Genomic DNA, 16,984 nt, shown 5'->3' with positions numbered 1-16,984 from the left:
AGGGCCCCTGATTCTAAGTGTGCACACGAGACCACACAGAACACTGGGGACACTGACCCTGGGCAAGTCTGGTTCCCACCAACCAAAGGCAGCCACACATCCTAGTGTCAGAGCACATCAGTGAAACTCGGGTGGAGCGAAGTCCCCACAGCACACGGCCCAGGTCCATGCAAATGGAAGCTTGAGCTTTCTGGTGATAGCCAGAATGGGGAAACGAAATAACTCACAGAGGAAAGAAAATGTGGAGTCGCCAAGAAAGGAAATCAGTGAAACTGAAGCTTGCAACATGACCGAAAAGGAGTTTAGAGTAATGGTCGTGGAATTTATACATCGGATGGATGAGAAAATCAACAACTTATGCAAGAATCAGGAAGAAATGAAAAGTGATATAGCTACAATCAAAAACACCATGGAAAGTTTCAACAGTAGACTACAAGAAGCAGAGGACCGAATTAGTGAGTTAGAAGATCAGGTACAGAAACAAGCTCAATCTGAACAGCAATTGGAGAAAAGAATTAAAAAGCAGGAGGAAAGCCTAAGGGAGCTTCGGGACAACAGGAAACAAAGTAACATACATGTAATAGGGCTGCCAGAAGGACAAGAGGAGCAGCAGGGATTAGAAAATCTATTTGAAGAAATAATGACAGAAAACTTCCCGGATATGGGAAAGATAAAAGTTACGCAAGTACAGAGAGTCCAAAGCAGGATGAACCCCAAAAGACCCACACCAAGACATGTCATAATTTCAATGGCAAATATGAATGATAAAGAGAGAATCTTAAAGGCGGCAAGAGAGAGACAGAGAGTTACCTACAAAGGAACACCCATCAGATTGTCAAATGATTACTCAACAGAAACACAACAAGCTAGAAGTGAATGGAAGGAGGTATACAAAGTGTTGCAAAGCAAAGGACTGAATCCAAAAATACTATATCCAGCAAGACTATCAATTAAAATTGAAAGGGAAATCAGGAGCTTTGCCGACAAAAAAAGGCTCAAGGAGTTTATCACCACCAAACCAGCAATGCAAGAATTGCTAAGGGGAATACTGTAAAAAGAAGAAATAAACAGGTAAGAAGGAATACAAACACAAAAATAGATATGACTACAAACAAATACCTTTCAGTAATAACTTTAAATGTAAACTGACTAAATGCTCCAATCAAAAGATATCGAGTAGCTGAATGGATAAAAAAACACGACTCATATATATGCTGTCTACAAGAGACCCACCTCAGAACAAGAGACTCACACAGATTGAAAGTGAAGGGATGGAAAAATATCTTTCAGGCAAATGGAAATGAAAAAAGAGCTGGGGTAGCAATACTTATATCTGACAAAATAGACCTCAAAGTAAATGCAATAACAAGAGATAAAGAAGGCCACTTCATAATACTAAAGGGAGAAATCCAACAAGAAGAAATAATTCTGGTAAACATATACACTCCCAATATAGGAGCACCCAAATACATAAAAAAACTCCTGGAGGATTTCAAGGGAGAGGTTAATAGCAATACAATCATAGTAGGAGATTTTAATACCCCACTATCACCACTGGACAAATCCTGTAAACAAAAAATCAGCAAAGAAACAGCAATCCTAAATGAATCACTAGACCAGATGGAATTAATTGACATCTTCAGAACATTTCACCCCAAAGCCACAGAATATTCATTCTTCTCAAGTGCACATGGGTCATTTTCAAAGATAGACCATATGCTGGGTCACAGGCAAAGTCTCTTCAAATTCAAGAAGATAGAAATTATATCAAGCATCTTCTCAGATCACAGTGGCATAAAACTGGAAATCAACTACAATAAATACAATCCAAAGAAATAAAACACATGGAGACTGAACAGCAGGCTATTAAACAAGGACTGGGTCACCAGAGAGATCAAGGAAGAAATAAAAAACATCATGGCAACAAATGACAATGAAAACACAACAATCCAAAATCTATGGGACACAGCGAAAGCAGTCTTGAGAGGGAAGTTCATAGCTCTACAAGCCTAATGCAAAAAACAAGAAGCAATGGTAATAAATTACTTAACCCTACAACTCAAAGAGCTAGAAAATGAGCAGCAAGAAAAGCCCAGTGTAACCAGAAGGAAGGACATAACAAAGATCAGAGCGGAGATAAATGACATAGAGACCAAAGAAACAATACAAAAGATCAACAAAACCAAGAGCTCGTTCTTTAAAAGGATTAACAAGATTGATGGAACTCTAGCCACGCTCTCCAAGAAGCAAAGAGAGAGGACCCAAATAAACAAAATCAGAAATGAAAGAGGTGAAATAACAACAGACCCCGCTGAGATACAAAGGATTGTTACAAAATACTATGAACAACTCTATTCCAACAAACTGGACAACCTGGAGGAAATGGACATATTCCTAGAAAAATATAACCTTCCAAAAATCAATCAAGAAGAATCTAAAGAGCTCAATAGGCCAATAACTATGGACGAAATTGAAGCAGTCATCAAAAAGCTTCCGGCAAACAAAAGCCCGGGGCCAGACAGCTTCACAGGAGAGTTTTACCAAACTTTCAAGGAAGAACTAAAACCTATCCTCCTCAGACTATTCCAAAAAATTCAAGAGGAAGGAACACTTCCAGGCTCCTTCTATGAAGCCAGCATCACCCTAATACCAAAAACAGATAAAGACAACTCAATGAAAGAGAATTACAGGCCAATATCCCTCATGAACATAGATTCCAAAATCCTCAACAAAATTCTAGCAAATCGGCTCCAGCAGTACATCAGAAAGATCATACACCATGTCCAAGTAGGATTTATCCCAGGAATGCAAGGACGGTACAATATCCACAAATCAATAAACGCGATACATCACATAAACAAACTGAGAGATAAAAATCACATAGTCATATCAATTGATGCAGAAAAAGCATTTGACAAAATCCAACACCCTTTCTTGATAAAAACTCTCAACAAGGTGGGAATAGAAGGATCATACCTCAACATAATAAAAGCTATATATGACAAACCCACAGCAAACATTATACTCAATGGACAAAAACTAAAACCATTTCCCCTAAGAACAGGAACAAGACAGGGATGCCCACTCTCACCACTCCTGTTTGACATAGTACTGGAAGTATTAGCCATTGCAATAAGACAAGAAGAAGAAATAAAAGGCATCCAAATTGGAAAAGAACAAGTAAAGCTGTCTTTATTTGCAGACGACATGATATTGTACATAAAAAATCCGAAAGACTCCGTCAAAAAACTAATAGACTTAATAAATGAATTAGGCAATGTAGCAGGATACAAAATTAACGCCAAGAAATCTATGGCCTTTCTATACACCAATAGTGAACTTACAGACAGAGAAACTAAAAAGGCAATTCCATTTACCATGGCACCAAAAAAATTAAGATACCTAGGAATAAACTTAAGTAAGTAGGTAAAAGACCTATACACGGAAAACTACAGGAAACTGAAAAAATAGATAGAGGAAGACGTAAACAGATGGAAGAACATACCATGTTCATCGATTGGTAAAATCAACATCATTAAAATGTCCATACTACCCAAAGCAATCTATACATTCAATGCACTCCCCATTAAAATACCAATGGCATATTTCACAGACCTTGAAAGAACTCTCCAAAAATTCATCTGGAATATAAAAAGACCACGAATAGCCACAGCAATCCTGAGAAAGAAGAATAAAGTAGGAGGGATCTCAATACCAGATTTCAAGCTGTATTACAAAGCCACTGTTCTCAAAACAGCCTGGTACTGGCACAAGAACAGACATATAGATCAGTGGAACAGAATAGAGAATCCAGATATCGACCCAAACCACTATGCTCAATTAATATTTGACAAAGGAGGCATGACCATACATTGGAGTCAAGACAGTCTCTTCAATAAATGGTGTTGGGAAAATTGGACAGATACATGCAAAAAAAATGAAGCTTGACCACCAACTTACGCCATACACAAAAATAAACTCAAAATGGATACAGGACTTAAACATAAGACGGGAAACCTTAAAAATACTAGAGCAATCCACAGGCAGCAAAATCTCAGACATATGCCAAAAGAAATTCTTCACTGACACTGCCCCTAGGGCAATGGAAGCTAAAGAGAAAATTAACAAATGGGACTACATCAAAATAAAAAGCTTTTTCACAGCAAAAGAAACCATCAACAAAATAACAAGAAGGCCTACTGCATGGGAGAACATATTTTCAAATGGCATCACTGATAAAGGTTTGATCTCCAACATCTACAGGCAGCTTATACAATTTAATAAAAGGAAGATAAATGATCCAATAAAAAAATGGGCAACAGACCTAAATAGAAGCTTTCCAAAAGAAGACAAAAGGAAGGCCAAGAGACACATGAAAACATGCTCAACGTCACTAATTATCCGAGAGATGCAAATCAAAACAACAATGCGGTACCATCTCACACCTGTCAGAATGGCTATCATCAACAAATCAACAAACGACAAGTGTTGGCGAGGATGCGGAGAAAAAGGAACCCTCGTGCACTGCTGGTGGGAATGCAGACTGGTGCAGCCACTGTGGAGAACAGTATGGAGTTTTCTCAAAAAACTGAAAATGGAACTCCCACTTGACCCAGTAATCCCACTCCTGGGAATATATCCGAAGAAACTAGAAACACCAATCCGAAAGGATATATGCACCCCTATGTTCATAGCAGCACAATTCACCATAGCTAAGATTTGGAGACAGCCTATGTGCCCGTCAGGAGATGACTGGATCAGAAAACTATGGTACATCTACACAATGGAATACTATGCTGCCATAAAAAAAGAAGGAATTCTCATCATTTGCAGCAACCTGGATGGAATTGGAGAACATTATGTTAAGTGAAATAAGCCAGTCAATGAAAGAAAAATACCACATGATCTCACTCATTTATGGGTAATAAAGAACATTATAAACTTAAACAAAAAGATAGATACAGAGACAGTAAAGCATCAAACAGACTGTCAAATTACAGGGGGAAAGTTAGGGAGAGGTGGGGGAGATAAGAGATCAATCAAAGGACTTGTATGCATGCATATAAGCATAACCAACGGATGCAAAACTCTGGGGGGTGAGGGCATATATGGGAGTGGGGTGGGGGGTGGCAATGGTAAGATATGTACACATATAATACCTTAATAAAATAATAACTTTAAATGTAAGTGGATTAAATGCCCCAATCAAAAGACATAGGGTAGATGTGTGGATAAGAAAACATGACCCATATATCTGCTGTCTACAGGAAACCCACCTTAGAACAAAGGACTCACACAGACCTATGGTGAAGGGATGGAAAAATGTTTTTCAGGTGAATGGAAATGAAAAAAAAGCTGGGGTAGCAATACTTATATCTGACAAATTATACCTCAAAGTGAAGGCTACAACAAGAAATAAGGAAGGCCACTTCATAATACTAAAGGGAGCAATTCAACAAGAAGATATAACTCTGGTAAACATATTTGTACCCAATACAGGAGCACCCAAATACATTAAAAAAAACCAAAAAACTTCTGGAGGATATCCAGGGAGATACTGACAGCAATACAGTCATAGTAGGGGACTTTAACACGCCACTAACACCACTGGATAAATCCTCTAAACAAAAAATCAGCAAAGAAACATTAATCCTACCTAAATGAAGCACTAGATCAGATGGAATTAATTGAAATCTTCAGAACATTTCACCCCAAAGCCACAGAATATACATTCATCTCAAGTGCACATGGGTAATTTTCAAAGATAGACCACATATTGGGACACAGGCAAAGTCTCTTTAAATTTAAGAAGATAGGAATCATATCAAGCATCTTCTCAGATCATGATGGCATAAAATTAGAAATCAACTACAATAAAAACAATGAAAGAAATCAAACACCTGGAGGCTAAATAGCATGCTATTAAACAATGATTGGGTTAGCAAAGAGATCAAAGAAGAAATGAAAAGTATCTTGGCAACTAACAATGAAAACACAACAATCCAAAATCTGTGGAACACAGTGAAAGCAGTCTTGAGAACGAAGTTTATAGCTCTACGGGCCTACCTCAAAAAACAAGAAACAATGGTAATGAATTATCTAAGCCTACAACTCAAAGAGTTAGAAAGAGAGCAACAAGAAAAGCCCATTGTAAGCAGAAGGAAGGACATAATAAAGATGAGAGTGGAAATGAATGACATAGAGACCAGAAAAAAAAAACAACACAAAAAACAAAAGATCAACAAAACCAAGAGCTGGTTCTTTGAAAGGATAAACAAGATTGATGAACTTCTAGGCAGGCTCACCAAGAAGCAAACAGAGAGGACCCCAATAAACAAAATCAGAAATGAAAGAGGTGAAGTAACAACCGATCCCAGAGAAATATAAAGGATTATGGAAAAATACTATGAACAACACTATTCCAACAAAATGAACAACCTACACTGAATGGACATATTATTAGAAAAATACAACCTCCCAAAACTCAATCAGGAAGAATTTAAAAAACTGCATAGGCCGATAACTACTGAAGAAATTGAAGCAGTGATCAAAAATCTTCCAGCAAACAAAAGCCGTGGTCGGGATGGCTTTACAGGGGAGTTCTACCAAGCATTCAAAGAAGAACTAAAACCTATCCTCCTCAGACTATTCCACAAAATTCAAGAGGAGGCAAAACTTCCAAGCTATTTCTATGAAGCCAGCATTACCCTAATTCCAAAACCAGATAAAGACACCACAAAACAAGAGAACTACAGGCCAATATCCTCGATGAACATAGACACTAAAATCCTCAACAAAATTCTAGCAAATCGAATTCAGCATTACATTAGAAAGATCATATACCACGACCAAGTGGGATTTATTCTGGGGATGCAAGGATGGTACAATATCCGCAAATCAATAAATGTGATACATCACATAAACAAACAGAGACAAAAATCACATAATCCTATCAATTGATGGAGAAAAAGCATTTGACAAAATCCAACATCCTTTCTTGATAAAAACTCTCAGGAAAATGGGAATAGAGGGATCATACCTCAACATAATAAAAGCCGTATATGACAAACCTACAGCCAACATCATACTCAATGGGCAAAAACTAAACTCATTTCCCCTAAGAACAGGAACAAGACAGGCATGTTCACTTTCACCACTCATGCTCAATATAGTACTGAACGTACTAGCCATAGCCATCAGACAAGAAGAAGAAATAAAAGGCATCCAAATTGGAAAAAGAAGAAGTAAAACTGTCCTTATTTGCAGACTAGAGGCCCAGTGCACCAAATTCGTGCACTGGTGGAGGAGGGGTCCCTAAGCCCAGCCAGCACCCTCTTGCAGTCCGGGACCCCTCATTCCTTAGTTCCTTGCTCGCTGCTCCTTATCACTCAGCTCGCTGCTCCTTAGCGCTGCTGCAGAGGCTTGCCAGCTGTCAGCCTGGCTTCTGGCTGAGTGGTGCTCCACCTGTGGTAGCACACTGACCACCAGGTGGCAGCTCCTGCGTTTAGCGTCTGCCCCCTGGTGGTCAGTGTGCATCACAGGGACAGGTCATTCTGGTAGTTCTGCCGTGAAGGTCACTTAGGCTTTTATTATATAGATGACATGATACTATACATGGAAAACCCCAAAGACTCCATCAAAAAACTACTGGACTTAATAAATGAATTATGCAATGTAACAGGATACAAAATTAACACCCAGAAGTCTATGGCCTTTTTATACACCACTAATGAACTCACAGAAAGAGAAACTACCAAAAAAAATCCCATTTACCATTGCACCAAAAAAAATTAAGATTCCTAGGAATAAACTTAACTAAGGAGGTAAAAGACTTGTACTCGGAAAACTGCAGTACATTGAAAAAAGAGATAGAGGAAGACATAAACAAATGGAAGAACATACCATGTTCATGGATTGATAGAATCAACATCATTAAAATGTCCATACTACCCAAAGCAATCTACAGATTCAATGCAATCCCCATTAAAATACCAATGGCATACTTCAAAGATCTAGAACAAACTCTCCAAAAATTCATATGGAATAAAAAAAGATTCAGAATAGCCACAGCAATCCTGAGAAAGAACAATATTGGAGGGATCACAATACCAGACATCAAACTATATTACCAAGCCACGGTTCTCAAAACTGTCTGGGACTGGCACAAGAACAGACATATAGACCAATGGAACAGAACAGAGAACCCAGAAATGGACCCAAGCCATTATGCTCAATTAACATTTGACAAAGGAGGCAAATATGAAGCATACAATGGAGTCAAGACAGTCTCTTCAATAAATGATGTTGGGAAATTTGGTCAGATACATGCAAAAAAATGAAACTAGGTCATCAACTTACACAAAAACAAAATCAAAATGGCTAAAGGACTTAAATGTAAGATGGGAAACTATAAAAATCCTACACAAGACTCCATAGGCAGCAAAATAGCAGACATATGTCATAGCAATATATTTACAGACCTGGGAATCTCCTGAGAAAACAGTAGCAGGGTGATTAGAGAGATGGAATAAAATAGAACTGGATACACTTCCCTGCCTTAGCAGGTTACCGCCACAGGCAGGGAGTAACTTCAGCTCCAGCTCCAAACCTGAACCAGTAAGAAATGTGTATCCAATTTGTTTGATTAACAACATTCTTGGGTATTATCCTCTATAGCAGGCGTCCTCAAACTATGGCCCATGGGCCACATGTGGGTGTTTTTGCCGTTTTGTTTTTTTACTTCAAAATAAGATATGTGCAGTGTGCATAGGAATTTGTTCATAGTTTTTTTAAAAACTATAGTCCGGCCCTCCAACGGTCTGAGGGACAGTGAACTGGCCCGCTGTTTAAAAAGTTTGAGGATCCCTGCTCTATAAATCTGAGACCAAATCAGGAGTTCTGATTCTACAGTTCACCAGGCGAAGTCAAGTAAGTCACATAGTATGGGGAAATGCAGAAGGGAGGGCAAAGGTACCTATGTTAGCAGCCTTGCCTGCTGATCCCAGCTAACAGGAGAACACTGAACTTAATGTGCCAGGCCTATTTTGACAGAGACAATACGCTAAGTCCTCATTTAACATCATTGATAGGTTCTGCAACTCTAAGCAAAACGATGTATAATGAAACCAATTTTGCCATATCTATTCATATAAACAGGAGTTAAATTCCTACAGCATCTCAAGAAAACGATGTTGTTCAAAGATGTGTTATATGGCCTGCCCTCTTTCACCATAGTGTTTCCCTCTTCTGGAGGTTGAATGGTCAACCTATAAGGTGCTTTGTGCTCTTTGGAAGAAAGGAGCCAGGCCATCCATATAAGCCACCTGGGGAACCTGTTAAAATGCAGATTTTGAGGCGGTGGGTCCTGAAATTCTGCATTTCTAACAAGCAGCAGCCACCTGATGCTGATCATCAGACCACACTTTGAGTTACACACAAAATAACTTAGAATTTTCAGTGACTAGAACACTGATTTTCCAAGCCTGGTCTGAGGGCTCATGCAATCGGCATTACCCCAGACCCTCTCTGTCAGACTTTCTGGGGAGGGGGTCTGCCAACCCTCTTTTTTTAAAAAAAAAATCTTGACTCAAGGATATGTTTTTATTGATTTGAGAGAGGGAGTAAGAGGGAGGGAGGGAAGGAGGGAGGAAGGGAGGGAGGGAGGGAGAGGGAGGGAGAGAGAGAGAGAAATAAAAGAAACATCTATGTATGAGAGAAAACATTAGTCAGTTGCCTCCAATACACACCCCAACCTAGGTATGTGCCCTGACTGGAATCAAACCTGATACCTTCTCGTGCATGGGACTATACTCCAACCAACTGAGCCATCAGCCAGGACTGGCAAACCTAATTTTTCAGCCATTCCTTTAGGTTATTGCTATGGATATTGTTTCAGAACCATTGCACAAAATCAGTGGCTCTAACTGCAGCTCCATGTTAGAAGGACTTTTTTTTTTCAATTTTTTTTATTAAGGTATTATATGTGTACATATCTTACCATTGCCACCCCCCACCCCACTCCCATATATGCCCTCACCCCCCAGAGTTTTGCATCCATTGGTTATGCTTATATGCATGCATACAAGTCCTTTGATTGATCTCTTATCTCCCCCACCTCCCTAACTTTCCCCCTGTAATTTGACAGTCTGTTTGATGCTTTACTGTCTCTGTATCTGTCTTTTTGTTCAAGTTTATAATGTTCTTTATTATCCATAAATGAGTGAGATCATGTGGTATTTTTCTTTCATTGACTGGCTTATTTCACTTAACATAATGTTCTCCAATTCCATCCAGGTTGCTGCAAATGATGAGAATTCCTTCTTTTTTATGGCAGCATAGTATTCCATTGTGTAGTTGTACCACAGTTTTCTGATCCAGTCATCTGCTGACGGGCACCTAGGCTGTTTCCAAATCTTAGCTATGGTGAATTGTGCTGCTATGAACATAGGGGTGCATATATCCTTTCTGATTGGTGTTTCTAGTTTCTTCGGATATATTCCCAGGAGTGGGATTACTGGGTCAAATGGGAGTTCCATTTTCAGTTTTTTGAGGAAACTCCATACTGTTCTCCACAGTGGCTGCACCAGTCTGCATTCCCACCAGCAGTGGGAAACTCCATACTGTTCTCCTGTGATCTTAATGCATGAGGCAAACTTAAATCATGCAAATAGAAAGCAAAAGGAAGGATTTATCAGTGATTTCTTCCCTGAGCTTTCTAACATTGCCTACTAATCCCTCTGCACTCCCATGTGTAGGACTCTGAGGACAGGGCCCTGCTACCCGGCTCTGTAGCTCCAGCTTCTCTCTCTGCTGGTTTATCACTCAGCTTCCTGCCACAGTGGGATTCTACCTGCTGGCCACAGGGTATGTGTGTGGCCCAGACTTCCCTGTGGGAAAGGAATCTAATTCTTGCCCAAGGGGGTCCTAGGCAAAGCACATAAGCTTTGAAACTTCCTAGCAGATTATCTTGGTTCAATGTGACTGAGTTCACACTAGAGAGCCTTAGAAACATCTGGAAGACTTTGTTTAACGGGTGGGATCCCCAGTCTCCCTTCTCTCTACTAAACCTCTCCAAAAGCTTCCGTAGGCTTTTTGGTCTGTCTTGATTCTGGCCTAAACCAGAAACTATTGCAAGCCTCAGAGTTCCACAAAATACTCCTATTTCCATCATGTTCCACTGACCCAAACAGGGCTGCATCAAACCTCAACATTATATACAGTTGATCCTTGAACAACTCATGGGTTAGGGATGTGAGCCCCCCATGCAGTCAAAAAATCTATGTATAACTTTTGACTCCCCAAAAACTTAACTAATAGCCTGCTGAAGCCTAATCAATAACATAACCAGTCGATTAACACATATTTTGTATGTTTTATGTATAATATGTTGTTTTCTTACCATAAAGTAAGCTAGAGAAAAGAAAATGTTATTAAAATCATAAGGAAAAGAAAATACATTTACAGTACTTTATGTTATTTATTTTTAAAAATCCACATATAACTGGACCTGCACAGTTCAAACCTATGTTATTTAAAGATAAAGTATATGTAGATATTTTAACACTCACAAGTGCACATGAGCTAAGGATGAGGACAAGCAATGCATAATGAAGTAGTGAGCAAATGCTGCTTTGTATGTTGCTCGTATGCTCCTAGAAGAAACTACTTACCAGCCGGGTATTTACCACAGGAAACAGCAAGGCCAGAAGAGCTCCATTCAACATGTGCATCTGTAGCCTGGAGGAGAAGAAAAGTAAAGTCTAGGTCACACACAGACTCTGATGGAGTGGCAGACAGGTTATGCCACACCATATGGGAGAGAATGTAAACAAGTGGCTCTCCATGTAAAAGACCATTGGAGTTGGCACATGTGCACTATAAATGAAAAGCTGCATATTTTGTATTAACTGAAATGTTCTGAAGAACATCATCACTGCCTCAAAATCCCCCAAACACATTTGGAACGTATTTTGGTTACAATACTTCATTACATGATGAGCTCTGATCTTCCAAATCATCCCCAGTCAGCCCCAATCAATGGCTTCAACTACTGCAGCTCAGACAGCACTAGAAAGGAAAGCTGCAGTGTCCAAGTGCTGTTATTACAGTAGAGACCTAGCTACACTAATAAAAGAGAAACATGCAAATTGACTGTACCTCCGTGACACCCATCAGCCAATCAGTAGTGAGTATGCAAATTAACCCAACAAAGATGGTGGGTTAATTTGCATATGCAGGCAGGGAGCAGCCGCGCGGGGCGGGACGCCTGCTATGAGGGGAGGGTGGGGCCGGAGGGAAGCTACAGAAGCTGCACTCTGGCTGGGAGCAAAAACTTGCAGGCTCCTGGGAGGCTGGGAGCGAGGACTTGCAGGCTCCCTGGTGGCCAGGAGCGAAGCCAGGGGATGGAAGGCCTATTCTTGCACGAAACTTCATGCAACAGGCCTCTAGTTTCTTATAACAGAGTTGCTTATTTATGGGACCATGTCCAATCCTTTTCCCCAAATGGCAACCTGGGCATAAAAAAGCCAGTACAACCCAAAGAGCCAACTGCAGTGCTTTGCAAACTGTTCCCCCACCTTCTTAGAAATGCTTTTAGGGGCTGCTACAGGAGCTGGTGAAGGCAGAAGTGTCAGCCTTCCAGGCTTCCTTTGATGTATTTTATATATTGGTATAGCTGACTTAAAAGGAAGGGATGGCAGGGAGAAGGTGGTCACTTCAGCATTGTGTCGTGATACTGCTTCCCAATAACAAACTTGTTAAAACACACACTAGAAATTCCTTATAATTCGAGAACCACCATGTCAGAAACAAACTTCACTTGCAAAGGGCTCTGAGGACGGATTTAAATAGCTTTCTCTATGATTACAAGTAAATGGTCCTTTACTACTACAAGAAGTAAAGAATGACAGTCTGTTCCTCCTGAAGGAAAGCTGATTTGATGAGTCACACATAACCACTGCTGAGTCAACTTGCCTCCTAGATCTCAAGTCTCTCCCTCTCCCTCTCACTCTCTTCATCTCTTAACACACACACTAACACAGTGGCCCTGAGATACTATGATTTCTCTTATACCAGGAATAGGAAAGCAGACCACACCTTGTAGACCCCTAGAACATTAGCTCTTCTCTTTGAGCTCACAGATGTGTGCCTAAGATTAACAGAAGTTAAAAGTAGACCCAAGGGAATAACACAGAAGTCCCAAGGCTGCTTTTCATTTCTCCCAGTGTGTTTCTTATTGCTGTTCTTGTTGCCAATGCCAAAATGACAGTGATGATGTGCACTTAACATATTCTAGGAAAGTATCTAATTAACTTCTTTACATAAACACCATTGCTTAATTTTTACAGCAATCTCATGAAATAGGTATAATTACTTTTCCCATTTTGTTGATGAGAAAACCAGATTCAAAGAAGCAAAGTGACCTAGTCAACACCACATTTAAGAGCCAAAATTCAAACCCAGGTTTATCTGACTCCAGTCTCCAAACTCTTATATCCCTCTCGCTGCTTTCTATCAGAGCCTTCCTGCACCATCCCTTGCAAAAATGACCTCTGGCAGAGAGTTGGGGATGCTCCTTTTTCCTTTTGGCTTCAGGGGTATCTCTACCACCTCCAACATCCATTGCCCAAGGCTTAATATGCTTTCAGGAATGACCAAGAAGAGAATGCTCTTAAGTCATGGCAGGCCATCACAGTCCTATAGTTCACCAGGACTTGGCTTGGTCCATCAAAGGGAGGAAGCACATCAATACAATGCCACTCCTAACTCTCCAGGCTGGCCAGGTCAACATGCTTTTACAACAGGGTCATGGGGATGCTGCATGCTCTGAGAAACTTGACTGATAAAAACTATGGCTCAAGCCTCAGTGCCTAGACTAGGGGTCATTAACAGTCATCCCAGGCCTCGGGTGAAGTAGAGTCTGGCCTAAGTCTGCCCATCCTATGTGACAGCCACAGCATAACACCCTGTATAATGTACTCAGCATAAGGGACAGTGGTGCCAGGCTTTGCCATTTGCCTTAAATGCTGGCATTTACACAAGGCCAATTAAAAATTGGGGCACCAAATGTTGAATCTTGAGGATGATAAAACTTGACTGTGGAAGGCCAAAGATAAAGAAGATAAAACCAACATCAAGATTTAAAAAACTGATAAATTTCCTGGATATAGACAGGATTTGTTCTGAGTCCTCAAAATTCAGTTTCACAAGTTACATACATGCTAAAGAATTATCCATAACACATAAAAAGATCTAGAACATCAATAATTACAAAATATCTAACATGTATTGAGCATTTCAATATGCCAATCACTGGGCTAATTATTCAAATACATCATCTCATTTAATCCTCACAGGTTTTATTATAATCATCTTCTTCAATTGCATAGCTGAGATGACCAAAGTACTAAGCGATTGACTTGCCCAAGATCTCACAGATAATAAGTGGCAGAAGGAGAAATCATACACAGGTTTCCTCAAGGTTCAAGCCTATGTTTTGGCCACTGTACCATGCTTCAAATCCATGACATGATCATTACACCTGTTCAGTGTGTGTGTGTGTGTGTGTGTGTGTGTGTGTGTGTGTGTGTGTGAGAGAGAGAGAGAGAGAGAGAGAGAGAGAGAGAGAGAGAGTGAGAGAGAGAGAGAGAGAGAGAGAGAGAGAGCGCATTAGTGAGTGTGTAAGACTGCAAGCCACGTAGGAAAAAAATTCTGGGATGCCAATGGGGCAAGGACAGTCAAGCTGAAAGGCACTAGAACCCCTTGTGTCTTTTGTGGTAAAACTGTCCCAGTTACACAGTGCAACTGCCCTCTATGGACCCAGGGCACAGTCTAACAGGTAACCAACTGACCACATCAGAGGCCAATGCTTTTGATTTCACTTTATACCCACTCCAGCCTGACACCCACATTTCTACTGTGTATATGAAATGGATAATGGGCCACTAGAAGGTCCTGTGAGAGTTTCCTCATCTGCACAATGGAAATATAATAGTACCAAATCAAGATTATTATAAAGAGTCAATATGTATAAAGTGCTCAGAAAAGTACATGGTACATAGTAAGACACATGGTACATAGTAAGACAGAGTCACTTACTGGCCTAGTGACTCTGAACAAGTCACTTAAAATATGTGTGACAGTTTCCTCAATCTTAAAATGGGTCTAATTAATAACAGTACTTGGCTGAAATGGTTGCTGGGAGAATTTAATGAGATATGGTTACATAAAGTGATCAACATAGTGGCTAGGCATAGTATGCATTTAATACATGATAGCTATTCTTATCCTTAATAAAGTAATGTATATAAATGTCACATTATCCTACCTAATAAAATAGTAATATGCAAATTGACTGCACCTTTGCTACGCCCAAGCCACACCCACCAGCCAAAGCCACGCCCACCAGCCAATCAGGGCGCGTATGGAAATTACCCAACAAAGATAGCGGTTAATTTGCATACACTGAGGGAGGGAGGAGTGAAGACTGAAGACAACTTAGAAGGAAGAGGGAGGAAAAGCGGAAAGCAAGGTGGCTGCCAGAGGGAAAGCCCGGGAGGGGCGGAGCAGGGCGGAGTGGGGAGGAGCAGGGTGGAGCGGGGTGGGCAGCAGCAGCGTGCGGGTGCAGGCGAGGCGGCTGCAACAGTGGCGGTGGCAGCAGTGCACGCGGCCGCAGCAGTGGCAGCAGTGCATGCGGCCGCAGTGGCCACTTGCAGGATTCTTCCTGCAAATGGGCTACTAGTTATTCATAACCACAAATAAAGCTGTTAAAACCTTCATGTGATTATTTATATTTCAATTTAGCACTTGATTACAACCAAGAACCAAAAGATATGGAATACATGACAAATTGTATGAGTGGCTACAAAGGCAAATCCATAGAGAAGAATTCTCAAAGGAAATTATATAATACTAGAGGCCTGGTGCATGCTGTGCACTGGTGAGGTCCCTCGACCTGGCCTGCAGGGATCAGGCTGAAACCGGCTCTCTGACATTTCCCGAGGAGTACCAGATCGTGAGAGGGTGGTTCTTGGGTGATGCACCCTGGAATCAGGTTCCCTCCTCTCTGGATCCAGGGTGCAGTTGAAGCAGATTTGGGGCCGACAGTGCCCCAGCAGCAACCTAACCCATGGCCGATTCCACAGGAATCAGGCTCCCTCCTCTACTGGTTGGAGCATATGCCCCCTGGTGGTCATTGCGCATCATAGCTACCAGGCTAACAGTCAAACAATAGGATGGTCACTTAGGCTTTTATATATGCAGATTATGAACTACACAAAAATAAAATACAACATATCAAAAAGGATGAAATGTTTAATTCTTACATTAGAAAAAAAAGGAATGGTCTCAAATCAGGAATCAGGTCTCAAATCTTAACTTCCACCTTAAGAATCCACAAAAAAAGAGCAAATTAACCCAAAGAAGAAATGAAATAAAGATATGGATGAAACCAAAGAAATTAAAAACAAAAACAATAGAGAGTATCAATAAAACAAAGTTTGTCTTTAAAAAAATCAAAACAATTGATAAAACTCTAGACAGAATAACATGAAGAAAAAGAGAGAAGAAAAAAAGTACCAATATCAGAAGGGAAAGAAGGGATATCACTACAGACCCCCAGGAAATTAAAGTAATAATAAGTGGGACACTATGAAGATTTCTATGCACATAAAATTTGAGAACTTAGATAAAATGAAAAATTTCCACTGAAACCACAAATTACCAAAACTCATGCTAGATAAAGTATATAACCTGATTACAGAAATTACAGAAATAGAATTCATACTTAAAATATTCTAAATAAGAAATCCACAGACCTAGATGGTTTCAGTGATCAATTCTGTCAAATCTTTATAAAATGTCCAGGAAAGAAAAGAGAGGGAAACATTTCTCAACTCCTTTTATAAGACTATTATTAACCAGATACCAAAACCACACAAAGAATGTATCAACAAAGGAGGGGGAGAAAGAAATCTAATACTAATCT

At 40.2% G+C, this 16,984-nt stretch overlaps 1 protein-coding gene across 5 annotated transcripts in view; it reads right to left on the bottom strand.

Annotated features, from left to right (window-relative positions):
* Window positions 1-16,984, bottom strand: part of TMEM164 (transmembrane protein 164) — a 255,268-nt gene that overhangs the window by 95,410 nt on the left and 142,874 nt on the right. For all 5 annotated transcript variants that reach the window (XM_054723528.1, XM_008159411.3, XM_054723602.1 and 2 more), the window contains one exon: window positions 11,670-11,736. In XM_054723528.1, coding sequence (XP_054579503.1) covers window positions 11,670-11,736 — 67 coding nt within the window. The remainder of the gene's footprint in view (window positions 1-11,669; window positions 11,737-16,984) is intronic.

Source organism: Eptesicus fuscus, chromosome 1, assembly GCF_027574615.1.
Source record: "Eptesicus fuscus isolate TK198812 chromosome 1, DD_ASM_mEF_20220401, whole genome shotgun sequence".
NCBI classification, from domain to species: domain Eukaryota; kingdom Metazoa; phylum Chordata; class Mammalia; order Chiroptera; family Vespertilionidae; genus Eptesicus; species Eptesicus fuscus.
Note: the sequence above shows the minus strand (reverse complement) of the source record. Positions and strands in the feature narration are given on the sequence as shown.